The sequence below is a fragment of the Netta rufina genome, assembly GCF_964035555.1.
Source record: "Netta rufina genome assembly, chromosome: 15".
NCBI lineage: Eukaryota > Metazoa > Chordata > Aves > Anseriformes > Anatidae > Netta > Netta rufina.
This window is the reverse complement of record NC_140138.1, coordinates 14,238,667-14,265,079: the sequence shown is the minus strand read 5'-3', so window position 1 is coordinate 14,265,079 and position 26,413 is coordinate 14,238,667. Positions and strand designations below refer to the sequence as shown.

General features: G+C 48.1%; 1 protein-coding gene across 1 annotated transcript; it reads right to left on the bottom strand.

Moving 5' to 3' along the window:
- Positions 1 to 5,822: 5,822 nt before the first annotated feature.
- Positions 5,823 to 18,556, bottom strand: LOC311215083 (cytochrome P450 3A30-like). The gene is made up of 13 exons (XM_084296085.1): positions 18,449 to 18,556; positions 17,335 to 17,428; positions 16,169 to 16,221; positions 14,781 to 14,880; positions 14,192 to 14,305; positions 13,920 to 14,008; positions 13,322 to 13,470; positions 12,675 to 12,802; positions 12,365 to 12,443; positions 11,178 to 11,338; positions 10,757 to 10,983; positions 9,134 to 9,296; positions 5,823 to 6,969 (listed from the first exon to the last, which is right to left on the bottom strand). Exons 1-13 carry the CDS (start codon positions 18,517 to 18,519, stop codon positions 6,874 to 6,876), a joined length of 1,524 nt encoding a protein of 507 aa, XP_084152211.1. The 5' UTR covers positions 18,520 to 18,556; the 3' UTR covers positions 5,823 to 6,873.
- Positions 18,557 to 26,413: the final 7,857 nt, after the last annotated feature.

Here is a 26,413-nt window from a genome sequence, read left to right as displayed (position 1 = left end):
GCACCCTGAGACACTGAGCTGGAAGAAGAGATGTAGGTCTCCATCAACAAAGTGTGTTCTGTGGAAAAAAAAACACCTTTGGGCAACTCTGCAGCATCCAAAGGAGAGGAGAACATGGTGCCAGCATCTGTTCAGCGCCGGGAGAAGAGAGCATCTGCTTCGAGACTCTCTGACGTTTACTTCGAGTGAGAAATCGTTGCCCTAGCCATAATACTTCAGGAGCGAGACACATAAAGTGAATGGAATCCACACAAATGAGGTAGTTAGCGTAACCGAATACGCTGTTCATTCCTTCAAGAATGAAAAATATGAGTAATTCCCTGGCAAGGCCCAATTACAGCCTGCCAGCCCTAGCACATGGGTTATATCTATTATGAAATAATAAGATAACATTAATAAGATTCCCAGATAGAACATCAGATAGCCATTCTCCCAGCTGCATAAAGCTGGTCTGACTATTCAAGTTGTCTCCTGCCTGAGGAGCCCAGCACTCACCAGGTCTTTCTAGTCATCTTTGGCCAGAAAGGTGCAGGTCTGTCAGCTTTTAAGCAAGCGGCTCTGAGTGGGAGATAGGGCAAGAGCTGTGGGAGTGCTAAGGAGCTGCTCTCTTTTAGGGAATTTCAGTATCAGGCAGGAACTGGGTGCATATTCTTCAGGTGAATATCGCCACCCCCCCTTCCTGAGATACCTATGGAGGTAAGCTCAGAAAAAAAAATAAATATAATATAATATAATATAATATAATATAATATAATATAATATAATATAATATAATATAATATAATATAATATAATATAATATAATATAATAATAAAAAGACATAGGTACAGTTGATTGTAACATCACAGGTTGCTCAGAAGCTCAGAAGGGCAGGAGACAGCAGGAGACAGTGATTTCCATCACTGATTTAGCAAGCTGCTTCTCAGACACTGGTAGGGGGCAGCCAGCTCTCCAGGCCCAAGGAGTGAAGCTACCAGCAGCCAGAGGCTGTACATTTGGCAGGTGGCTAAATTGGCTCCGCAGCCTCACCCGGCCTTCCCTTCATGGGGAAGGGAAGATGCTGAGTCTCAGCACAGAGGGTAGTGTAATGAGAATTAATAAGGCGTGTGAAGATGCTATGTAATTGTCCGGCTGGCTGTTTCCTTTGCACCTTATGCTATCATTTATGCTCATGCAAAGTGGCTGTAAAATGCTCCTGGTCTGATTCAATATAACTCCATGGACCCTCGTACAGGTGTAAATTGGTCTGTGATGTTCAGGGCAATGTCTAAATGCCCTGAATCTAGGCTCCTAATCTAGTCGTCTCCATTGTCTTTCCTTCTGTCCCTGAAATTGCACACAGCCAATTGAATATTTTAGTGCCCAATGAGCTACAAAATGTTGGCTATTTCATGCAAAATAATGCATGAAATAAATAAACAAATAAACAATAATCCCTGCCTGGGACTCCCCAAGAGGTGAATTTTCCGTTCTAGCCCCTCAGGGACTGGAGCTGCATGGAGGTGCACAATGACCACGAATCCGAGCCAAAGACAAGCCGTGAAAAATGAAGTTACAACATCGTCTTGGAGGAAATGGTCAAAAAGCCCATGCCTGACCTTGTCCAGACATAGGAAAAAGCAACTGCAGATCAAGAGCAGCTGTAAAATGAGCCTGAACTAAAACGTATTACAGGGAATAACCCTTAAAGAGGTGGAAGGCTTTGCTCGATGCACTCCTACAGGTAATTTCAATCCCTGGCAGCTGCAATGTTTCAATAATGAATGTCAGACCGCTGGACAGCTGAGAGGGGAATAAATATCTATTTGCCTTCACTGGAAGTAGCATTAGTTTGACATATGACATTCAAATGATATGAACTTTAAAAGAGTGGTTAAATGACTGCTGTTTGACTTGAAACCTTGAATCCACCGAAGCAGCATCCCAACCGTTTACCTTCGCTCCAAGGGGGATTGAAACGCTGGGCTTAAAAATGAGAGATCAGAGCATTTCTGCAAACACAGCCCGCGGGATGCAGCGTGTCCAGCTGGTAGCATACGTGCCCCCGTGGGACGAGAGGGGGAAAGATGGATTCTGCTGTATGGCACCGTCCTCGTGTCCCCATCACCACAGACGCCTGCTGCCAGCACAGGGGGAGCAGCACAGAGCTGGGTGACAGAAGGGGAGAGGATGGAGTGACGAGCTTTGGGGCCATGGGACAGAATGGGGTGCGAGAGCAGGGTGCCCCTACCTGGTCCTGTCCTCTTTCTCCTGGTGTCCTCCTCCTCCTCCTCTTCCTCCACGTCGCTCTCGGAGGCTCTCCTGCACTCTGCCTCCCAGGCAGCCAGCCCAGCCTGTGCTGTGCCCGTCAGCTCATTTCGGGGTTGTCCGAGAAACCAGCGCTGCGAAGCATTTACCTCTCTATTTTGGGAGACCTTGTTAAGCACTTGTCACATTAGCCTGTCAGCTTAATACCAGCAGTCATAACACTTTTATAACCTACCTGCTGAAGTGCCTTTGCTTGCAATCCTTGCACTAAAGCAAGAGCTCAGGACCAAAGCTGCTGCAAGAAAAAAAAAAGAAATCGCTGCTTCCTGACCTTTGGGCAGACTCTGTGGGCTAATTATTCCATCGATTTTAACCGAATCAAGCGTTCAGTGAGGCTGTCTGGAGGCCTGCCTCTCTTCAACTGCAGGTCTCGTACCGCACCAGCAGCAATTATGCGGACAACCTTGTCGCGAGCTGGGGTCAGGGTCAGCAAAGCTCCGAGTGGCTCGTGCCTGGTGGCAGGCAGGGCTGGTGGCAGGCAATGCTGCCCTAGCAGGGGACAGCCCAGGGACATCCCCACTTGCTGGCTCATGCCACTGGGGGAGAGGACCGAGAGCCAGCAGAGCACTGGAGCATGCATTAAGCCCAGCAGTGACACCCCTCCCAGCACCATATTAAATGCAAGTGGGTGCTCTTGCTTAAAACTGGACTAAATAATTGAAGCGCGAGTGAGTGGAGCCAGATTTGAATGTTGCAGCTTCGTGGTGAGCTCTCCTTACAGCAACAAGAGCTTTCCAGGAGCTGCTGCTAAGCTGAAGGCAGGTTAGCTTCAGGAAGCAGCACTGTGCTATGGGAAGGAAATCAGCACAGCAAAGGAGCTGGCACTGAGGGCCTTTTATAGATCCTATATGTGTTTCGGGGGCAGCAGGAGACTTGATTCAGCAGCTGAAGCACATTAGATGAGCTCCTGAAGCACTTGTGGTTGAGCGCCATCCAACTGTAACCCATTTGCTCACTCTGTGACTTCTCTGGGATCTGAGTCAAAGCATGGCACAAAGGCAGATATGCACCAGATCTCACTGTTGGTTAGCTGTAAACATTTTTATTTTTTAAAAGTATTTGCAGGTAAACTGAGGCACGGCGCTGCTGAAGCCTTAAGCTCCATTTCCCTCTGGCTGCAGGGGAGCTGTGCATGTTCAGCACCTCTGGAAGTCAGAGCAGCAAGGACAGGCACAGACCAACCCCAGAACTGCGGCACCAACCAGAGGAACACCAGAAATCGATCCCATCCCATGGGCTATGCCAGGCTCGTGTCTATCTGTTGGAAGGCTCCCAGGATCAGAGCGATTCCCCACTGTAAGCTCCCACCCAGCTCCCCCACCAAGCCAACATCTGAACCTCATCATTGAAAACAGCATCCTGTTAACCTTTTCAATGCCGTTTTCCCCTAATCTTCCTTTCTGCTCTTCATCACTACCAGGTTTAGCAACCCCTGCCTCTGCGTCAGCCCCATTAGCAGCAACACTGCTATTGATTCTCCTGGTCACAGTGAGGTGGACGTGAAGTTTCCTGGTTAACAGAGCAGAGCCTGGGAGCAGCACCACTCTCTGCCTCCCCTCCCTGATTCAAGGTGAAGGCAAATGGGCAGATCAGCCTCCTCTCCTAATCCTTCCTATAAACCCAAGTGGGAAACAGCAAAGACGTGCACTTGCTACTCTCCAGCGCTTCTGAATTCAGCCAAATGGAGGTGAGATTTGGCATGCCCCAACATCACCTTGTCTTTGCCAGAACCCAGCACAAGCACCTGAAGATAAAGCCAGGCAGCTCCACGAGCTCGCTGGTGGGTTCTCCGCAGGTAAATCTGCGTTGCAAGCTGCAGCTGCTGGCTCACACGCTTAACCAGAGCAGAGAAGCAGCACCAGGGTGCCAGCAGATGAAGATGCCTTTGAACAGAGATGAGAAAGGCTGAAATCCTTTGACACCTGGAAGTGAACTGTATATTACTAAAATGTTAAGCAGCTTTGTGAGAGAGATTATCCTGAAGGATATTTTCCGAAGTGTTGACATTTGTGTGTGAGTGATTAATTCCAGCGCGGGCATGGAGCAGGGAGGCAAAACCCTTTGTGCATTGCTCGTGACTTTCCTCGCTGCCACCAGCCAAGCCACAGCCTTCAGTCTAGCGAGGTCAATAATGCCTCCCTGACCTGTGACACTCTGTTACTTCATCACCCTCATCTGCTCAGTCACCTCTGAAGGCAGAGACTTGGGGATTTTCCATGCCCCTTTTTTGTCAACCACTGTGGCAGCAGAGTCACTTTTCTGCTGTTTGTTCTCCTGGTTTTTGACTGCCTCTATATTTTGTTGTTATCTCTTGAGATGCTCCATCACAGCCACAGTGAAACACAGAGCAATGGCTTTAAAAGAGAGGGATGGTAACAGCAGAAAACAAAGATGAACCCTTGCTTTTGTGCAAGGGCAGCAGAAGATAGCTGTGCAGCTGGAGGTCATGAAGGCAAACAGGGAAGCTGGAATTTTCTGACCCTCCCACCCTGCTCATTGCTGACTCTCAAGGGAAACAGCCTCATCCTTTCCCTACCCTTTCAGGCAAGGATGTCTTTCACTGGGGAATTTAATCACTGCAGAAAGGTTTTTATGTGTCTTTTGGGGTTTTCAACTAAATTCTTCAAAAGTATGAAGAAAAAAAAAAAGAAAGAAAATATAAACTATAAAAAGAAATAAAAGATATATAATAATATATATAATCTATCTGTCTATAAAAATAGTATATCAGAACAGAAAAGCAATATAAAAAGAAAGAAAACAACTGCTGTCTAGTGACTGAAGTTCCTAAGCCCATTTTTGCACTGGAGACCACTTCACACTTACACCATCAATGGCTCTCCTCAGCCATTTATTTTGGACTGGAGTGTCTTAAACTCAGCATCTCTACATGCAGCTCTTACTACTGATGATATATGTTAGGTAACACCTTAGATGCGTTTAAGACACAATGAGTTTTCATCCGCCAGGAATCCAAGCATTATTATACATGGTAGTGACCGGGGTAGGTGCACTTGCAATTATTTCAGCCAGCACTGAAATTTGACAGTTTGGAAGCAGAAGACTCTGTGATGGGGAAGGGTACATCAGAGCAGGTGCTTGAGTTGTCCAGGAGAAAGCACGGACAGCACTTTGAACCCTGCATGAAGTCATCGGATCTGCAGCATGGAGCAGACCCTGGAATCAAACCTCTTTGCTCTCACAGAAAGACGAATGCCTGGCTGAGACAAGCAAGCCAGCACCTTTGGTAATTTGTGTTGTTACCACGTCATAGTAGAAAAATGAACTGCCAAAACAGGCTTCTGTATCCATTCTGTGGCCCTGACTTTTGAGGCAGAGGTACATTGAGGATCCCACCTAAGCAATGAGGAAGCCTTGCTAGGAGAGGTGGTGGGATGGGACCACACCGTTTTTTGGCCAACAGCTTGTTAGACCTACAGATGGATTAACTTGTGTACGGAGGAAAGAGCAGAAGCAGAGACTGGCTTCAGTTGGGTACAAAAGAGGTAAGCAAGCTTTTTATTGTGATTAACTTCTCTTTAGCAGTTTCTGGACAAGTAACACGAAGTGGGAGAGTACAGAGCATTAGGTCCTCCGGAATGTAAAAAAAACATAAAGTCTGGGCAAGACTTCCCAGCTCTCAACAGCCAAAGGCAACGTCTTTCTTCTAGACCAGGGTTCCCCAGGACATCCAAAGGCTCTCAGTGCTACACCCTGTGTCATTTTTAATTCAGTTAATTTGGTCTTACAATGGCCTAATACACATCAGAGACTAAAAGGTGTCACAGTAGCAGTGTAGATGGTGCCTGTACTGACAGTCACTTCTGTGGGAGATGGCTGCGTGCCCGGGGTAAAACAAGCAAACAATCAGAAAATACACACAGGGCACTTCTCTCCCACTCCACAAATCTCCAGTCATTAGGGGGAACTGCTTGTCTCTGGGCTCCTCCAGTTAACTCATCTGCAATCTGAATCACTCATAAAATCATAAGAAAATCTAAATAAATCAGCATCAGAAAATTTGCCACGGGCATTCATTCCTGCAAGGACGTGACCACTTTAACACTTGTCAGGGTCAGAGCACACAGCTGAGGAAATATCCCTGGACAACTCTGCATCCCCAGGAGTATAAAACCAGAAGACACACAGAGCTGCCCAGCAGGCAGTAGGAACAGGAGCAATGGTAGCATTACTTAACTGTGTGCAATTTGCTCTCCCTCTCCTGATTTAAATTACACTGCCAGAAGAGACTGACAGTGTCTGGAATCAAATTGCTGAGAAAAGTGCCTCTTCAGAAGTAGAAGAAAAAAAAAAACACCCAAATAACTTGAGTGGAAATGGTCTTGCAAAATGCCTATTGTGATCTGGGACAGCAGGATCTGGGACTGAGGAGTTTTCATTAGGCTAATGTTCATTTAATTATGCCAGGCCAACCCCCTAAATGCCATGTTGTGAAATGGGGATTTGCACCACTGACATTTTTACAATGCACACATCAATTTGGGTCTCTGCCTAAGATTTAGGCAGAGAAAGCACCATAAAACAAGAGTCTCTGATCTGTTCTTTCACTTTTCCAGGTCACTGCGGACTCTGGGGACCATCTTCAGGACGATGGGCTTCTTTGGTTGCATGAAACCTTTTGTGTCCAAAACCAGGGGGATCTTGAGGAAAAAAGAAAAACAAAAGTACCACGTAAGATGGGGAAAAGGGCAGTCATGAAAATGAGAGAACCCCTACAGCCCACACACATCTCAGCCACCCCCCATTTTCAGTGCATTTCCTGACTTTACAGGTGTGTTTATAGGGCTATCACTAGTGCTCATGTAAAACAGACATGAGCTGGAGCTCAGTAGCCCTCAGCTCTTGATGAACTGGTCAGTGAACACTGGTGTCCACATGGATAGTAAGAGGCACTCAGTGCTTGATGGGCTGCACACAGAGGGAAAAGCAGCCAAAATCCATCCAGGGAGCAGCAGCTGAGGAGGGGCACACGATGCCATTTTGTTTAACGCTGAAACATGTCAGCACTAAGGGGAGCTGGGCCGTAATGGGAGTTAGAGGAACAATGTTACCTGGGAAATGAAGAAACAGAGAGAACTGCTTGAGCTGAGTACCAAAGAAAAAGCGTCCTCGTGCAGAAAAGCACCAGGCTCCCTTGGGGTGGAAATTTCAATAAAAAGAACATTTACAGCTAGTGGTGAAGGGAGTCATCTTGTGGGGCAGGGAGAAGTGCTTCACTGAACCTCCTCCGCCGCCACAATGCTGCTCATGTCCCAGCTCTCCTCCTCCCCTGCAGGACACGGGCAGTACACCCCCACCCGACAAAATGCGCTAAAAGCCCCAATAAGCTTCGCTTCAGGAAATTTCAGCAATGTGGCTCTGAGCCCAATGTGCCATCAGTGGAGGAGTGAGAGGAGGTGGCAGCTCCCATGTCTGTATTCCAAAGGGATGTTCTGAGGTGAATTTTTCCCTTCCCCTCTGATTCAATACACACGACATCTTCTGAAGGAAAAAAGGGCTGAAAGAGACCCATAAACCTATGGGCACCAATAATACAATACATATTTAACTTGTCTCCCTTTAATTAAAGGCAGTTATAAAAAGAATCAATTTTATGGATTGCAGAGGACTAGAAAAATGTCATTAGACTTGGGGGAGGGTGGATAGGTCACCACATTGTTAATGGACTATTACAGTCTTTCACCTCCGGGTTACTAGTTGAGTCACAATCTGAATCTGCAGAGATTCCAGCTGAGTGCTTGTGCCAAGTAATAACTCTGTGAGTATTTTTGTTTTATACAACAAAGGTCCTTTGAATGCACTTGCTGCCCCCTCTGCTCTGATCTCCTAAGCTTGTCTCATGAACAAAATGTATTAATGGCAGCAAAGCCAGATTGGGGCTGGAAACTGAGTGTCCGCAGCCGAGAGTAACAGCAGATGCTACCTGCCTCTGAGTCATGGGGAGTTGCCCTGTTTTCAGGATATGCTGTGATGATTGCTGGAAAATTACATCAGGCATTTCCTTTATGTCAAACAGCCCCGTCCTGCAGGGCCTGTCCCATCAGCACCGTGTGCAGCAATGTGGGAGCCCACACAAAACCAAAAACGGATGCGAAGGAGGGAGGGAGCCTGTTCCCTGTTTCTCCTCTGCCTCCGAGGACCTCCATAGCCTCAAAGGGGGAAGAGTCACCAATTAAAATTTATCTCAGATTGCACTTGGCTTAAAATTGTTATGCTTTAGAGGTCGCCTGGTGGCCCGTAAGAAATGAATTCTGCTGTCTCGGGGTCTCAAAGCGAATGGCCATGCCTGTGTGGCAAAGCACAGCCTTGGAGCAGGGATAATCACTCTCTGGAGCAGGATCTGTCTAAGCTGGGTCAAGGCAGAGTGGCAGGGAACAGTAGGGGCTGAGCACCCTGCAGCTAGCTCCACCCCAAGCAAAGCAGAGTACTTCAGGGACTTCAGCCTGATATATTCCACTAACATCAATTCTGCTTCTGCAGAGGCTTAAAAAATGTATCAGTAACTTGTGTCAAACCATTTAAAATAACTGAGAGCATTTAAATACGGTTATTCCCACATGCCTCTCTAATCCACAGTGAAATCTTCCTCCCTGGTCTCTGTGTGAAGCAGTAAAAACCCAAGCCTGCAGACAAGGTTCAGTGGTCGTGAAGCTATCAGTCTCTGAACTCCTCGGGGATGGGGGATTTAATGTTCAAGTGGGACAGTTCCCTATTTGTCCTGAGATGCAGGCAAAAGAGAGTGCACAGGACCACCCCAGTGGGGCCAGAGAGCAGGTAACAGCACACATCATCCCAAATCCTCACCGGAGTGTCTTTGCAGGGTCTGAATGAGAAGTGTTGCAGAAGGACAACCACAGCCATTTTCACCACGAGGAGAGCAAACCTCATTCCGATGCAGTTCCTGGGGCCGGCCCCAAACGGCAGGAAGATGTAGGGGTCGATGGATTCTCTGTTTTCTTTACTGAACCTGATTACAGAAAAATATGTAAGGTTAGAAAGAGCTTCTGTTCTAGGCTCTCAGATCTGAAGAGATGAGGGGTCTGGGAAGGCAAAGGCTTTTTGTGTTTCTGTGCATATTAGAAGAAACCAGCTAAGTCCCTTATTTCTGTCTCAATAGATGCCTTATGCCTCTGCTTTTATCCTGCTGTTTGGAGTTGGCAGCGCATCTCTGGGTGTGTCAGGTGAACAGGGAAGACCTGAAATATGCTAACAATTTCATAACTACTCTTTTCTCAGAACTCCCTCTAAGCTCAAAAACTGAACCCAGATTTCAAACCCTAAAACACACAGGTCTACAGCCTCACATCTTCCCTTTAGATCAAAGGCCTGAGCGAGCACAAAGACGTTCTCCCCGTGTGACTAAAAGGAGGGTTGCTTTTGAGACACACCAGCCATTCCTCTCCTCATCATGAAAAACAGGGAAGAACAATCAGCTTCACAGAGGAATTTTCCACTGAGCATTTTCAGCAATGCTTTTCAGTGATCAGTTAGTTTTCACGTCAGGAAGCTTTTCATTCCCAGTGCATGAGGTCTGGGTATAAACCTTAACCACGTTAAGCCAGCAGTGAAATATCTCGCTACCAAGGCACCAGCACAACCCGATGATGAGTTTCCAGTGAGGCAAGTGATCCTTAAAGAGTTCCTGTCTACCTACCCTTCCCTGTTTGTCACCTGGTGTAAGAACCAAGCTGCTGGAGTTACTGAGGTGCAACACGCCCCTTGCCAGATGCTCCCACTGGGGTTTCTTCGGCAGCCAGCATGAGGTACATGGCCCACAAGGGTCCATGCTGATTTCAGCAGTACACGTCCCCCTCTACCTTATGCCTGATGCCGCTGCCATGCTGTGTCCTGCAGGGGACCACATCCCCACACCAGGGTTAGCTTCCAGAGGCATTTGAGCTTGCGGTGCAAGGGCACAGATCTGGGCCTGCCCTCCCTGGGCCAACCCTCAGTGCCTTCTTGACCACCTGAAGGTGAGCAAGCCCAGGGTCTCCCAGGTTTGCCTCAGGCCTTTGTCTCGTTTCCCAGCAGCTGGCAGAGCCTCCAAAGCAAGGATTGTTTCACAACTAGAGTTGAAAAATTAAGTTTTATTTCCTACCTGTCTTTGCCCTTCCACTGCTGATTTGCACGGCAGCATGCCAGTCACCCAATGGCTCTCGTTTTAATATCTGGCCATAAACCCCTCAGTGTTACAGCTGCTGGGAGCTGCTCTCACTGTCGCTTCCTTCAATGCAGTTAATTAAATTCCATGCACAGTTTATGGATGTAGATCATAAAACTCCCCTCACAGTAATGCTGGGACTAGATGTCAGACAATGATAAATGCCTAATTTAAATGTTATAATCATGCATTCCCCACTTTCACTGCCATTTCCCCTCCCAGGAGCCAGGTCAAATGTGCAGCTATTTCTCGCACCAGGCCCTCACCTCTCAGGCCTGAACTCCTCCGGCTCAGGCCAGTACGCCGGGTCGCGGTGCATCACATAGGCTGGGATCATGACCACCATGTCCTTTGGAATAGTCACCCCATTGATCTCCACTGTCTTCTTGCAGACCCGCTCGATTCGCCCCCCGGGGGGGAAGAGCCGGAGGGTTTCGTTCACCACCATGTCGAGGTACTCCATCTGCATGACGGTGTTGTACGTGGGAGCAGCCTGGGGACAGCAGGGGAGACAAAGGTCTCAGGATGGCTATGAATACAGGACCTCAACCCCCCGCCAGAAATCAGAAAATGGGAAACCTCAGCCCCAGCATCAATTCCATTCTGGGTTGCTTCCAGCCTGGTTTGTGGTTCAGGATCCACAAAAAATACGTGGGAATGAGCCCAGAGTTTCCCAATCCTCTTTACCTTGTTGGGCAGGTTTGCATCAATCTCATCCTGGAGCTGCTGCTGCACATCAGGGTGTGTGGCCAGGTTATAGGAGATGTAGCTGAGGGTGGAACTGGTGGTTTCGTAACCAGCAAAGACAAAGACAAGAGCCTGGGCCAGAATCTCATTGTCACTTAATGCTGAAAAGAGGCACAAGAAACGTGTAAGAAGCTGAAATCTACAGCACAAGTGTGATTAACCCTCAGAAATCCAGGATCCCACTTGTCAGTCCAGGTAATACTATCAATAACTACTTAACACCTGGTGAAGGAAATGTCCAGCTAACTTAGACTGGTAGCCTCTGGCACAGGGCAGAGTGGGTCTAGCACTGGTGTGAAGCCAGAAAAACACTTTCAAGGTCAGCAGAGTTACTTTGCTGTATTTAAGGGTAGAATTGCACCAGCAAAGATATGCATAGCTTGAGCCTGATTTAGAAAATCTGTTATCTTCTGGAACTGTGCTATCTGAGCAAAAAAAAAAAAAAAAAGAAAAAAATGGGTATGTGCCAGGAAAAATTGGAGGTGAGGAGATATCCAGCAACTGCTCTAAGCTCTGAGGTTAGCCACATGCTGCTGAGGGATTAGTAGCCCTGAGCATAGTTTGGCAGTGGTAATGAAGACAATACAGGATTGTGGTATTGCAGCAGCATCCCAGTGCTGCCAGGATGCAGCCTGCAGTGCAGGGTGCCACACAAATTCCCTGTCTGTGAATATCAGAAGTTAACAAGCTTCCTGCCTTGATAGAGGCTGATGGTCTGGGCTATGCCTTGGCTGACCCTTTATTTTCTGAATCTAACAGTTAACCTGGGATGAGCAACAGAGATGAGCTTATCGATGAGCAAGGTACGTGCAGCATATGTGCTTTGTGTGCTTTATGAAATACAGCCAGCACCACTGGCCTTCAGAGAAGACAAAATAAGAAACAAAGAGGCAAGGAGATATTCACTCTGTTTGCTTTTTGTTGGATAAACGGCCCTCAGGACTCACCCCAGCAAATGGGATATAATAAAATATGGCTGATATGTGATAAGCATCATTATGGCCCTGCTACTGAGACCTTGAAACTCCCATAGAATAAATGACTACAATCCTCTCCTACTTCCATTCTTTAACCACATGAAGAACCACCTGCTCTCTGCTGAGGGCAGGACAGCTCTCAGGACGTACTTTTGTGCGAGTCATTCTCCTCAGCAGACTTGGAGTTGTTCTGTGAGTCCACCATCAGCTGCAGGAAATCAACCCGGTCCTGGGGAGAGAAGGAGGCAGTCAGAGCAGAGGTGGGTGGGCAGGGAGCAAAACTTGTTCAGCACAAGCTCCTTGAGGAGATGCCTGCTCCACTTGCAGCCCCCCAGCTTCAGAACATAATCGTGGAGAGGAGCAAATGAATACCCCACAGCTGCTGAAGGCATGACCAGGGCCCTCCTGCACTCAGAAGGACAGTGCTACGGAGAGAAAATGCCCTCTGGGCAGGACTCACCACGTGGTAGCCATTGTCCCGTTCCTTCTTCATCTTCATGAAGTTGCCATTGAAGAAATCCATGACTTTTGAGGGTAACAGAGTCACTTTCATCTTTTCCAGTACTGGGACAATGAAGGGGAACAACACTAAAAGGAGAGAAGTGAACAACATATTATAGCTCAAGGAGGCTGTTATGAAGCGTAGAAAGAAGTGGGGTGAATCTGAGTCCTGACCCAACAAATTGCCTTTCATTGCCTTCAGATCTTTTTTCTTATAAAAAAATAATTAAAATAAATAAAAATAAAAATTAACAGGCCTCAGCTGACATGCAATAGCATTTGAGAATCTTCTGGCCTTCTACTATGATATGTCCTCAGTTCTGCACTGAGTGCAGCTCTTGGTGACACACAACAGCAGCTCTCCACTGCAAAAAGGATCTCTGCTTGTAAGATGATGGAGCAAAGACCCACATGGGGCTGTGCAAATCTTGGCTGTGATTTCCCAGGGGAAATATTTCCTCAGTCCTGCTAGGGTGAATGTAATCCTGCAAAGTGCACCTCTCAGATGTCAAAGAGGACTCTGAGGTACTGAGGGAGATAAAATGAAATGCAGGTGGTCACCGCACGTGGCCGATTCAGGGCTGTATGAAATGAGGTGTGTCATACCTAATAATAGGAACACGGGGTTTAGAAAACTGAATTTGAGAAATTTCTTTATGTTGGTGACAAAGGGGTCATTGGGGTTGTTCATGGAGTCAATATCCACACTGAAAGAAGTGCTGACCACTACGTCCATGCTGTAGGCTCCGAAAATGCTGAGTAGAGAAGAAAAAAGAGTGAATGGGATGAGTACAACCAGAGCAGTGAATAATAGCCAATTTAGGAGCAATCCTTGAGAGAGGGAAGCTCTTTTACATTTTTATCTGTAAAAGAGACTGTAAAAATGGCATGTAAAAATACCACATCTGTGACTTGCAGGGCTTCTGGAATGGGCCCAACTGCTGCCTTGAAATGCATCCCCAATAAAATGAGATGGGGAACCGAGCACTGTTACCCAGCCTGAGCTGAGCAGAGCACAGCAGGCCCACTGCAAAGGAGCACAGCTGAGAACGGCTCTGTGCTGCAGCACGGAAATCACAGAATTGTAGGGTTTGGAACGGACCTCCAGATAGCGTCAGGTCCAACCCCAAAATGGCTCTCCAAAACAGCTCCTTCCCCACACTGAATACATACTCTTTCCTGTCAGCCTCACAGAGTTACTCACTCCTTCATGGTCACGAACTCATCGTTAGCCGCTTTCTTCTCAATGTTTTTCACTAATTTTTCACCATAGAGCTTAATGATAGGGAACATCTGAAATGCAAACCAAAGCAGAAGGCACTGAGACTCTTTCACCTTCTCTAAGCAAGGCTGGGCAGCTCCACGCTGCCATCTGCAACGGGCCACAGTGAGCGAGTCTTTGGCTTCTGGCGGAAGGGGAAAGGTCCCAGCACTCCTCCAGCTTTTGGTGCAAAATACCAGCGGCCTCTGCTTTACCTCCTTCAGCTTCCCACTGGTGAAGGTTGGAGACAGCACCGTGCGGATCCTTTTCCACTTCTCATCTTCAGCCACACTGAGAGCTGACTCCAGGATCCCATTCAGACGGAAGTTCTGCACGAGGAGAATTTGGCAGGAAAAGGGACGTGGTTATACAGGGCAATGGGTGAAGGTTTCTGCCCCCCTTTGACATTACAGCAATGCAAAGAGGCAAAGAAAACAACAGCAACAACCAACACAACAAAACACACAAACAAATATCACGGAGCATTGACTTGGCCCCTAAAGTCATAGCAGCTCTACCTCAAACAGCAAACAACAGAAATGGAAACAGTGCAAGAGGCAGAAACAGCTCGATTCTAGCATACATCCAGGCTGATGCCCCAGCCAGAATGGCCTCTCCACCTCCCTTGCATAGTTTTGTTGTCAGTCCTGTCAATAAGCTGGGGCACAACAGAGAGCAAATACTTGCTGAAGGGCTCATAGAGACTCAGAAGCAGAGAGTAAGAACAGAAACCAAGAAGAAACTCTTCCTTTCTTGCTGCATTCGCTCCCCACCAGAGAGGAAAGCAGAGGACGAGATACCCACCCGGCGGTTGGTAAAATTGGTATAGCACTCTTTCACCAGGATGGTTTTGATGAGGATGGGGTCGAGAACAGCCAGCAGAGGCTGCCTGCCATCAAAAATCCTAAGCCAAGAGAAAGCCACGGTCAGTCCATTGCTCACAGGCAGCTGGAGTGAGAGCAGGCTGCTTTGCCCGGGGACAGAGCACTGCGCAATGAGCGCTGCAGCCCACGGGGTTTGGGCCAGCTGAGTCCCCTCTGACAAAGCTGCTAAAGGGACGGGGCTGAAATGGGTTTATTATGCCGTAAAACCAGAGAGAGGGGAAAAAAGGGCAGTGCCAAACACGGACAGCATGAGCACTTCTAGCCATCATCTGTGCTGTTACAGAAGGATTTCCAAAGCAGTGTGAGTTCAGATAAAAGGCAGCTTTGGCTGTGACATTGATCCCTGCATTTGGGCTGTCTGAGCTGTGGTTCGGTAACTGGTGGCTGCAGTCAATAAGCCCATACTGAATGGCCACCTGTGGGGTAAAGAGATTTCCCTGTGTGGCCTACAAGGCAATGAGAGGGAAAAAGAAAAAAAAAAAAATCTCATCTGCCTCTTCTGTTTTCCGGTCACCAGAGGCAGGAGAACTTAAAAGCCAAAGGGCAGGAGCCTTGGGCCACAGCCGAGGGAAGCTGCCGTCTTCAAGAGGTTTGAGAAAAATTTAATCTTTCCAAAAATATGCTTAGTTTCATGAAGCTCCTACGATCTTTGTGCACCAGTTTTGCTTCGGTCTGCAGGTTCCCAGGAGAAGCACGATAAGAGCCCCGTGCCTGTCTGCACAGAGCCAGCGCTGGGCAGGGAGTGGGAGGAAGGTTTAAAGGTGGCTCGTGCCCTGGCTCTGGGAGAAGCAGGGAGCAAGATGAAACACACCACGGCAGCCTGCAGCTCGCTTTCTGCTCCAGACAGACACAACAGAGGCTTCAAAGGCTTGAGGCTCAGTTTGACACCAGCACTGGAGTTTTCTGGGCAGGCTGCGTGGCTGGGAAATGATCGGTGCCTTCCCTCACTAACGCAGCTGGAGCTAAGAGATAAAGGCACGGCCGTGCTGATGTGGTGGGTGCTGGAGGATGGGGGAGCTGCCTGTCCCCAAGGTCACTAGCACCACTGTTTAGCTCTGAATGCTCCCAAAGTGGGGAAAAAAATAAAGACTCCCAGCTTGCTGCCATCATCCCATCCCAGCAAGAGAGAAGTCCTGGAGAGAAGGCTGGAGACTTCCCCAGCCATGAAACTGTTTTTTCCCCATGCCCCAAGCCATCACTGCAGGAATGACAGTGCAGGGACATGGTAGCAAGCCACCCTTTCCCATTCCGTTTTGGGACAGAGAAACACCCCAAATAGAGAATTTTGTTCTGCAGAAAGAAACTCACCCCCAGATTTTACCGTATTTTTCAAAGCACATCTGATCAAAATTTACGAATCCCTGCAAAAGAAGAAAGGAGAAACGAACAGTTTGTGAGTGAAGAGTGATCAAAGCAGGTCCCAGCCTGCAGCTGGGAGCATCCCATGGACCCATCCTCAGAGGCAGAGCCTGGCGGGTGCACGGCAGCCCTTAAGAGCCACGTAGACACTGAGGGGACATTTGTGCTGGAGGTAAAAAGAGAGCAGAGAAAGAAAACTGCACTTTCAACTTCCACCAGCCAACCAGCGCTAAAAATATAGTGAAGACAAGGTACGACAGGGTACACAGCTCTAGTGTGAGCAGAGTTAGCAGGCAGAACTAGATCCCAGCGTGTCCTTTCATCTTCAGCTCAACAGGTTAGAGCTGCTACTGCCTTGTCCTCCTGAGATCTTCCACAGCAGTTACTGAACCAGAGTGATGAGGGCTCTTCTGTTTTCCTTTGTTCCCATTAAGGTTTTAACTGATGTTACATGTAAGGATGAAACTTTTGGGACACATAACACTCACCATGCATCAACTAAACCATTAGTAAGAGACCATGTGTCATGCTGTAAACTCAGCAAACACAAGTTTAAACTCCCCTTTCATTGAAGCTGAAGCTAATACATTTCATCCTGCGTTTCCAGGCAGTTATCTGGAACCAGCTGATACCCAGTTATTTGATAAGGTTTGCTAACTTGGTCATACTTGTTTTATTTGGAAATCTATTCAGCTGGATTAGTTTTAGGATGGTGGAACAGATGGCTGGACAGGGCATTGCTGGGGTGTGACCCAAAGCACGAAGAAGCACACAATTCTCAGAAAGTGGCAGCTCTAGGTAGCTCCTCAATATATTTTTTCTTTGTTTCCAACAGTTCTTCAGCTGCTGAGGAGTGGGTAGAAATCTAAAGGGGATCTAATAGCTCAAATTATGAAGTGAGTGAAAAACACAACACCCCTTGTTCAGGTCAGCAAGAACCTTAAAGTAATTTTTGGGTTCTCTGTGTATCCACGGAGCTTCCTACCTGGAAACATCATTGCCATTACCAAGGAACCAAGGATAGGGGAAAGATGTGACCAAAGAATGGAAAAAAACAGCACCACCTACACGTAAGCCCCTAAGGCAGATGTGGATCAGCAGCTGCCCATACTCACATGTCGGTACTCCAAGAGTGTTCCCAAAAACGGCAGAGGCCGTGGCCCGGGGATGCCCAGCTTCTTGAAGGTCTGGTAGGGCCATATCCCATAGCTGCCAAGCAAAGCCAGTGTATGAGATGCATTCATGTAACAAGAAGAGAAGGCTCTTCACCCTAAGCACAGTGAGCAGCTTACATAGCTGCTTCTTGCCACACAGAAAGAGCCGAAGTTATGGACAAGCAGTGGCAGACCTGCTGAGGCTGCTCTCCTTCTGCAAGAAACCCAAGAGCATTTGGGGTACATCTCCATACAAGACAAGGGCTGATGACAGCTGCAGCCCAGCCTAGGCAGATGCAGACATCTCAGACCTTTGCTCAGGGGCTGCATCCCACTGCCCAGGTCAGACAACGATGACTCAGGAGGCTGAAGGGAACCTCAGAGGGACCAAGTTCCCAAGCTGAGACCAGCCTTTGGCTTTGTGAAGCCCAGGGAGAAGAGCCAGAGCAGCCCAGCAGCCAAGCAGGGGCATAAATTAAAAGAGCCAAATTAAGTTTTTGCCTGCGTAGCTCACTACAGCTCCCATGAGTGCTGTAAGCAAAAGGGCAATTTTGCCAGCATAACTATTTAAGCAGGGGCTTCTGCTTGCAGAAGCAGGGCAGACTTTACTCGCTGCCTACTCCCAGCTTGCACAGCCCAGCCCTTTGCAATCAGGCAGTTTGCTGCAGCAAAAATAGAATTACTCCTCCCTTTGGCTCTGTGTGGCAAAGCAAAAAAAACAAACAAAAGAAAGAAAGAAAGAAAGAAAGAAAGAAAGAAAAAAAAAAAAAAAAAAAAAAAACAAACAACAAAACACAGAGGTTCCTTTTAATCCTCCCAATCGTTTCTTGCTGACAGGGAGGCAGGCAATACTCTCTGACTTCCTCCAGCAAAGATTTCCTTCGTCCCACCCACCCCCTTTATCAGCCCTCATCTCAGCCCTGCAGGTAGCACAGGAAGAGTCAGGATTGTTTTTTTAACACTAATTAATGCACCAGGGCACTTCCTATTGAGTGTGATACCCCTGTGAGCCCCAGCTGCCCACGCACAGGGACTTCTCCTCCCCAGGCACCCGTCAGGACTAGCCTCTACTCACAGAATCAGGAGGCTAAAGAAAATGATGAGGAGTGTCCAAGTGGTTAGGGAGAAGTCTGGCAGGAGATTCATCGTGCCTCCCGGCCTGACAGCACCTGTCTCCTGCACCGCCCAGGCCTCGGTTTATGAGGTTTGGGGCTGACCTTCAGCTGCAGCCGCGCTCAGATGACGTGGAAGGAGGAGTTGTGCTGCCTCGGTTGCTCAGACTTTAACCCTTGGGCAGATTTGTCCCTGGATGGTGCCAATACCATGCCCAGCCCTGAAGGTTTTGTGACATGAAACTGCTGAAGGTGCAATTTTCAGCAGGGGAAAAGGTAGCGAGGGGGGAAGACATCCATAAAACACCTTCCTGGGAGCGGTGAGGCTCGTGCGGGGAGCTGTCAGCTGCTCTCACCGTGGCTCGGCTGACCCCCGGCTGTGCTTTCACCACGTCCATTGCTTTTATCAAGGGGTGTGATCGGGAGGGGCTAGGCAATGCTAGGAACTGCCAGGTTCCTAGACAGATTGCATGGGGCTGTGCCCCTGGGCCAGCAGCATTTTTTGCCTCTGTCCTACTGTTCGCAAAACAGGTCCAGGCTCACCTCCAGACCTGTACTGAAGAGCCAAGAGGCAGCGCTGACACCTTTCCTAGGAAGACATCTTGGACATGCCCCGCTTTGCACGGCCATGATGTGCTTGGTGATTTATGTAATCAGTGACAGATGGGAATCAATTAAGCAGTTTACAGGGGCATGTGCCTGAGTTCTGCCCCCTAGCCTGCACTGAGCAGCCAAAACCCCATCAGATTGGGCTACAACTGCCACGTGAAAGGAACCTTACTTCCCTTTTGCTGGGCTCTTACAAAGCACCTGGACCTGAGGAGGCCATGCTCAGGCACTCATCCTGTATCTTTGCATCCAAAAGCAGGTTCTCCCCACACGGGTTGATGCTGGGGACCTCCAGCAGGATGTCAGGGGCTGCAGTTTTAGAGGTGCTCGGGGGCAGATGTGTCCCTGCGAGGGCTGCAGGCACGGGTTAGCTGCCTTGCTTCCCTCACACAAAGCCTTTGATTTTCCAATTACCTCTGCTAATAACTGGTGTGATATCTCAGCAGGAGCTGGGTTTGTGGTTGGGTATTTTCTCCTCTCAGACAGAAACTGAGGCAAAGCCTCAGCAGAGGGAGAGGCTAGCCCCCCTTCTTGCTCCCTCAGAAAGTAAATAAACTGTGCAGCAGCTTCACACACAAGGAAATCACTCCTTTCATCCCAAATGGGTCTGGTGGGAGCAATTTACTCATCTGTAGGTGACTGACAATCTAACAGACCAGCCAGGAGTAGGAGCAAACAAGATGCAGAGCCCAACAAACCCACGGTGCTGCCGTGCTGGGGCTGGCAGGTGACAGTGACACCATCCTGACCACACCAGGAGCACATTCCCTCCCACCAGCAACCTCCCCACAACCTCATGGTGATGAAGAAACCACATGCAGGAGGGGAAAACACGCTGCTGCAGCTGGAGGTGTTCCTGCAGCTGGGCAGTGGAGGGTCACTATTGAAAGCCACATCCACTGGGCTCCACACCTGGCTGCTGAACTTTTACAAAGTCTTTACTTACCCAATTTTTCAATATATATATATATTTTCTTGCTTGTCTCCTGGAGCACTGTTCTGTCTTTGGCTTGACAGACTTTGAGAAAAATCACAGTCAATAAAAGTCATTTCTCCTCTGAGAAGTTGCCCTTCATGGTCTTCTCAGCCCCTGACCACCCAAGTACTGCTGTCTGACAAGAGAAGAATCAGAAGGAGAGGGGGGAATTTATCCTATCTTACTAAATTAGGTATTCCCCCCCAAATTGCCACCACCGGTCAGAGCTGCAGATCCTGAACACATCACATAATTTTATATGAAATGAGGGTATTAAAGCAATCCTGCTATACATAGACAGTGCTTTGGACCAGACGCGATGGGGGAGCGTGTCCTTACTGAGGCTATTTCTGTAATGAGAATATCACTGAAATGGCACCCAGGAGGGAAGAAGCAGAGCAGAAGGCTCTCCGCAGGATGATTCTGGAAACATCTGAGGGCTTGGAGGGCACCCGGCGAGTGCCTGTACACAGGCACGGTCCAGAGTCCTGCGGTACTGACCGGGGTGTGCCGGGTGCTTCCCACCTCAGGTGTGCAGCAAACAGGCTAAAACAAATGAAAAATAACTGCACCGAGCTGATGTCAATTCTCTTAATTTTGAGTGATTCATAAAATTGTCCCTTTTTTCCCCCTCTCCCAGCTTAGCTAATGGTTTCCTTAATAAGCAATATCTCCGTGAGAGCTGTTAACCCCAGCAGTAAGAGTCACGCTGGTGACCAGCAGGCTCTTGGTGCATGGGGTCACAGAAGACACACGAGACAGGGATGGTTTGCAGCCACAGCCACATTCCCAGGGTTAACGGCGTGCGACCACAGAGGAACCAGCATGGTCCAAGCAGAGCCTCTTCCTCCAGGTCACGAGCAGCCGTGGCCTCTGCTCCCCTGACATCACCCTCATGCTGACACCAACACAGTGCTGCTGCTTCTCCCATCAATAAGAAAGCCCAAGGGCACTTGAGAAGCTTGTGAGAGCCCTGGCTGTCTGCAGGGAGCTGTAAAAAGGCTGTGCTGTTGTACCTCAGGGCGAGCAGGGGGAGCTCAGTGTGACCCTGTTCTCCATGGCAGGGCAGCAAGGAAGGTATGGGTAATTCACAAGCTGCTGGTCACCACGCTTAACACAAACAGAAGGTGATTTGGGTGGTGATAGCTGGTTGCAGTCACCGGTATTGTCACAGCTGCAAAAATGGGCTTGTCACAGGAACGGCAATTCATCTTGGAGCATCAGGGAACTGATGACTGAATTGATGGGGCATGGAAGATGCAGAACTTCAGAGGAATGTGGCTGACAAATGAAAATGCCCTTCTGCTTGTAAAAAATCCTGGAGAGACAGAGGTTTGAAAACCACACAGCCTTTCCCTGAGGAGAGGTGATGTTACCACCACCCGGCTGGCAAAAACAGGACCGAGAAACACAAGGGGAAGAACAGTCCTGCATGGACACAGACCACTGGGCTGATGACCACCCCAAGCAGTATCATAGACCCCCAAGGTTTACATTTCTTCCACAAGCTAGGGAAAAAAAAAGAAAAAAATAAAGAAAAAAATAAAGAAACACACAAAAAAAACCCATACTGTAACACACACCAGACTTCTAACGGACAAAGTATTTGCATTGACAAACAAACTGCCCTTCACTGACTGTCACACATTTAACAACTCTTTTCTTATGTTCCTCTCATCTCACTGTAGTCTTCTGCCTGAAGTCAAATTTCTGACCAGCTGTGCTCTCACACGAGCCTCCAGAAAGGCCTCAATGGGCAAGCACCACGCACACAACTCTTTACTCTGGTAACACCTCTGAAGGCTCCCGAAGCGTCAGCAGCTAAAACCCATCTCCCTTTCACTCCTCTATAATTTCCTAGCAAAGGCAGAAAATTACAACCCACAGCCGGCGCTCCACATAAAGCCAATTACAAGAAGCGTGGGGGTGGCAGTGCTCTCTGACACCAGCCCCGCCAAGGACGGTCCATCCTTCGCACGTCTCGTCTGGTGCGATGGAAGAGCTCTTCTCTGCACCGCAGCCTCCGTTAATGAAGTACACTCAACAGAGAGCTATCCGAGGGTGAAGGGGCAACACCACATTCACAGTGACCTCAATTTGTGCCTACCCGCTTCAAAATCATGAGCCCAGGCAGATAAACAAACAAATATGTAAATGAATCATGGAACGGCCTTAATTACACCAGCTCCAAACATGCAATACCCAACCTTTTCCACCACGGTCCCCTTAGCCCAAACCCACCCCATATCATGGGACATGTTAGGAACATGTGGTGATTGCAGAGCCAGACCCGGCTCTCAGCAGGGCATTGAAGCCCATCGGCAGAGTTAGGCCCAAGGCTCCTGGGCTGCAGTGGCTCTTCCTAGAGCACACCACGACTGCAGGTCGGGCAGCATGTGCATGACAGCATGTGCTTGGCCCACAAGTCATTCACTGCCAGCAGCTCCTTATCAGCGGGAGTTGGATGTGAGCCTTATCCAAGAAGGCCAGGCACGATCCCTCCTGAGAAACCCAGCAGGCTCAGCTGGAGGCTTCTTGCTCACCCCTGGCTGGAGGATTTCTGCTGTAACTAAAAGCCAGCACTGGGCTGTCTGGGCTAAGACTGACCTGCTCAGTGAAACACAGACATCTTCTCACCTTCTTTGTTTCTTCTGTGGTGGGGATCAGTGGAAGCACCTTCATCAATTGGCCTGGAAGGCTTTTGCCAAATGGAAGACTGAAAAGCTGAAACCTTCTTTTCCTGGGCACTCCCATGGTAGGTGGTTAAATGTTTCCTAATTTCCATCTGGTTGCATGAGGTTGTATCCCAGAGGATAAGTTCTCCCAGACGATTAAGTCACAGTCCCACAAATCAGTCTGGAAATTTGCCCTGCTTCAACCCATATTTTCCACATTTCAGCTTCTCTGATTACTCTTAATTGCCCGTCTCGTCCCCGGCCCCTACCTCCAGGGTGTTTGTACCAATCAGATGTGCTTGTACGTACACAAAAAAAGAACCCAAGATTAAAAAAAAAAAGTTTGTATTTACCAGTTGAGTCTTGTACTGCTGGAATTAATCTCTAATTAGGTCAGTCATGTTCCCCTGGTATGGTATGAGTGATAGCACTGGAAAACAAAGACAATTTATTGAGACCCAAAAATAACTCATCCTGCTGTTTCGTAAGAAAGATGGGTTTTCTTTGCCCTGCACCGAGGACGTTTGCAACTGAGGCCACTTGGGCACGCAAACTGCGGCTTGGTCCCATAGGCAAAGCTGCCCTGTGCCTCGATTTCCTCCTGTGAAACAAAGAATATTAATCCTTTCCAGTCTGACAGGGTTGTGGTGAGGTCACCTGTATTTTTAAGGCTTTTTATCACTCTTGGCACAAGGCCCCGGGCTATATTACACATGCCTTTTTTTTTCAGGACCGCCTTTCAGCCTTATCTGCACGTTCTGTTTAGTGCACAAAGTACAAGCATTGGCATGGTCTCATGTTATCAAGGGTTGGGGTGAAGAATAGCAGAGCCATCGGTGCAGCTACTGCACGGCTGCTTTCCTCGAGTGCATATCACAAGGCCCATGGTCACGAACAGTGACCTCAGCCTGCAGAAGTTGCACAATATGGAGAAGTCTCCTCTCATAACATCATGGGCGTTGGTTGCTTCCTCCTCTGACACACTGTTTTCGCTGTAAGGCACTGATAATTTGCAGCTTTTTTTTTTTTTTTCTTTTTTCTTTTTTCCATATATAGGTGCAGATTCTCCAGTTTTGCAAATGACTTCATCGGTGTCAGCACTATTGGCAGCTGAGACATTTGCGTGCCTAAACTCTGCAGGATGACTTCATGCGTTGAACTCACCTGACTTAATAACGCCCTGCCTAACAAACAGCGATGCACATGCCAATTGCCTACCTAACAGAGGTCTCTACAGGCCTGGGAAGTCAGCACCAACGCTTCAGCAACCGCATCGCCAGGGCTCATCGCCTGCATTTCTAAGGAAATGGCACAGCAAAGCAAAAGGACCCCTTTTCTTGGGATGTGGTGGAAGTGCAAGAAAAATGAACAAAAGCACGTGTTCAGATAAAGTTCCTTTTGACATGGTGGGAACTGTGGGTTCAAAATGAAAACAATTAACAAAGCAAGATGAGGAGAAAAATATAAAAAACAAGAGGCAGGCTTAAAATTTTAAAATAAAGGGAGCAAGGAGAAAAATAAATAACCCCAGAGCAAAACTGCAGGGGTAAGAAGAGGAAACAAATGAGACAAATAGCAGGAAAAGGGCCAGTAATGAAAGCTCAGATTACTTGATTCACTCAAGCCATTGCTTTTGCTGTTCAGGGCAGGGCGGGAAGCCAATCTGTTTTCTCTGGTATTGTTTAGGCTACAAATACCATGGCAGATTTCCCATCCACTCCAGTGTTTATGGCCATGCTCCACTCCTAACCACGAAAACATGTGCAGAGGAAACGTGTCCTGAGAAGAGTGAGGGCTGGAAGCGGGAGGATGATACACTTTGGAGCTGAATGACCTCAAAAAAGCACTTCTGCATTTTTCTGGCAATTTTGTAGAATAATGTCTCGTTCACAAAATTCTACAGTGCAAGGATTTTCATCTTCAAAATGGGTACATTGATACCTCTGGGTTATTACAAGCTACCAGCCACAGAGGGCTGCCTGTATTTATACAACACTGCATTGTTTATAATATCCCTTTCAGAAGCAGGAAAATAAAAGTTCTTTCCTTAGCAGTTTGACTCCCTCCCCATCTCCCACTTGGAAAATATTGATTTCCCACCATCGCCTCTCCCAGCAGAGCTGCAGCCAACCTGGCTGCACTTGGTTTACTCCTCTAGGCCTGATCCTCACCTGTGTAAAGCCACAATTACTCCTGAATAGCAGCTGCACGGATTTACACTGGTTGGAATCAGGCCCGGCCTCACCAACATCAGCACGCTTGTGGGACCTGAATAATGGCTGCTACAGGGCTGCAGGGGATGACAAATATTTGTGAAGGGACAAAATCATACAAACTGGTGGCCCCGTGGGTTTTAGCTCTCGTGTACTAAAGATGTGGGGGAAGTTTATCACCATCAAACACCACAAATTTCAGGCTGATCAAATTTTGGGTGTAAACTATTTGAGAGTGCCATTTTAGCTGAAAAGCAGCAGGGGATTATAAGATTTTATAGTCCAGAACTAACAGCGTGGAATTTCAGCCCGTGTTACATTTTCACTGTCCTGAGCTGTTAAATCGTGAGCATGCTGGCAAGGCATCAAGACATTTCTCCAAGCCAAAAATAACAGAAGAGGCTTGAACCCCCCCCCCTCCCAACCTCCCCACCAATAAAAGTACCAAGGACACACACATTCAAAAAGGGTTCTTTTAATTAGAAGCAATTTTGCAAAAGAAGAAGTAACTTTCTCATATAAAATAGTGGAGTGGTGAAGGTGAGGCTAACGAGGGGTGTGAAACAAAAATCCAGGGCAAATTCCCAAGGAGACACTGAAGTAAAAGCAACGGCCCAATAACCATAGTACACTAAAGGATAACTCTGAAACAGCTGGGTAAGGTGTTCCTACCCCTAAACTGACAGCAGATACCAAATCAGAGGACGGACTCCATCCAGAGAGCAGCAAAGCAACCGGCTGCCAAGCCACCCTAGCACCGTGTTCTTGCACCTTTCTGCTACCCGAGAGCTGCTGCAACATCCCCACAGGTCACGCCACTGCCCCCATGCTCAGCGTCACCAATTGGGGAGTGCTATATGTCCTATGGGACACCACCAGCAGAAAGGTGGCACTTCCAGACATAGAGAATCGGACATAAACCAGAGAACACTTTGACATAAAGTGCTGCAGTCCCATTCCAGTCTCTATATCCAGAGATTCAAGCCCCGAGAAAGTGCACAGTGATCAAACAGTAATCAACCGAAATAATGAATTTCGTGTCAAGTCTTGAGGCTCTGAAGCCATTTAAAATGGGCAGGTGGCAGCTCCGAGAAGATAAAAACTCTGAGTCAGTGCCCAAATCTCAAACCACAAAGGTACCTCGCCCCTTATTCAAACCCGTCCCACCTGTCCCACGTGACACTTGTGTGCTTATCAGTGCTGGCTCTACTAGAGTGGGTGGCAAGCTTTGCACTTCTACAAAGTCCACACCGACTTTATTTGTCTGGGAGGGCTGGGGTTGAGATGTGAGGGAGAAGAAGAGGAACGTAGAAATATGAAGAAATTAAGGGACTTGTCAGGTGAAGCCGCTTAAGGCTCATGCCCAGCCCAACCTGTTCAGTCTCGGGGTTAACGTGCTCCTAATTGAAGGGTGGCTTTCCGTGAGAAGGAGGTTTTAATGGATTCTGTACAACC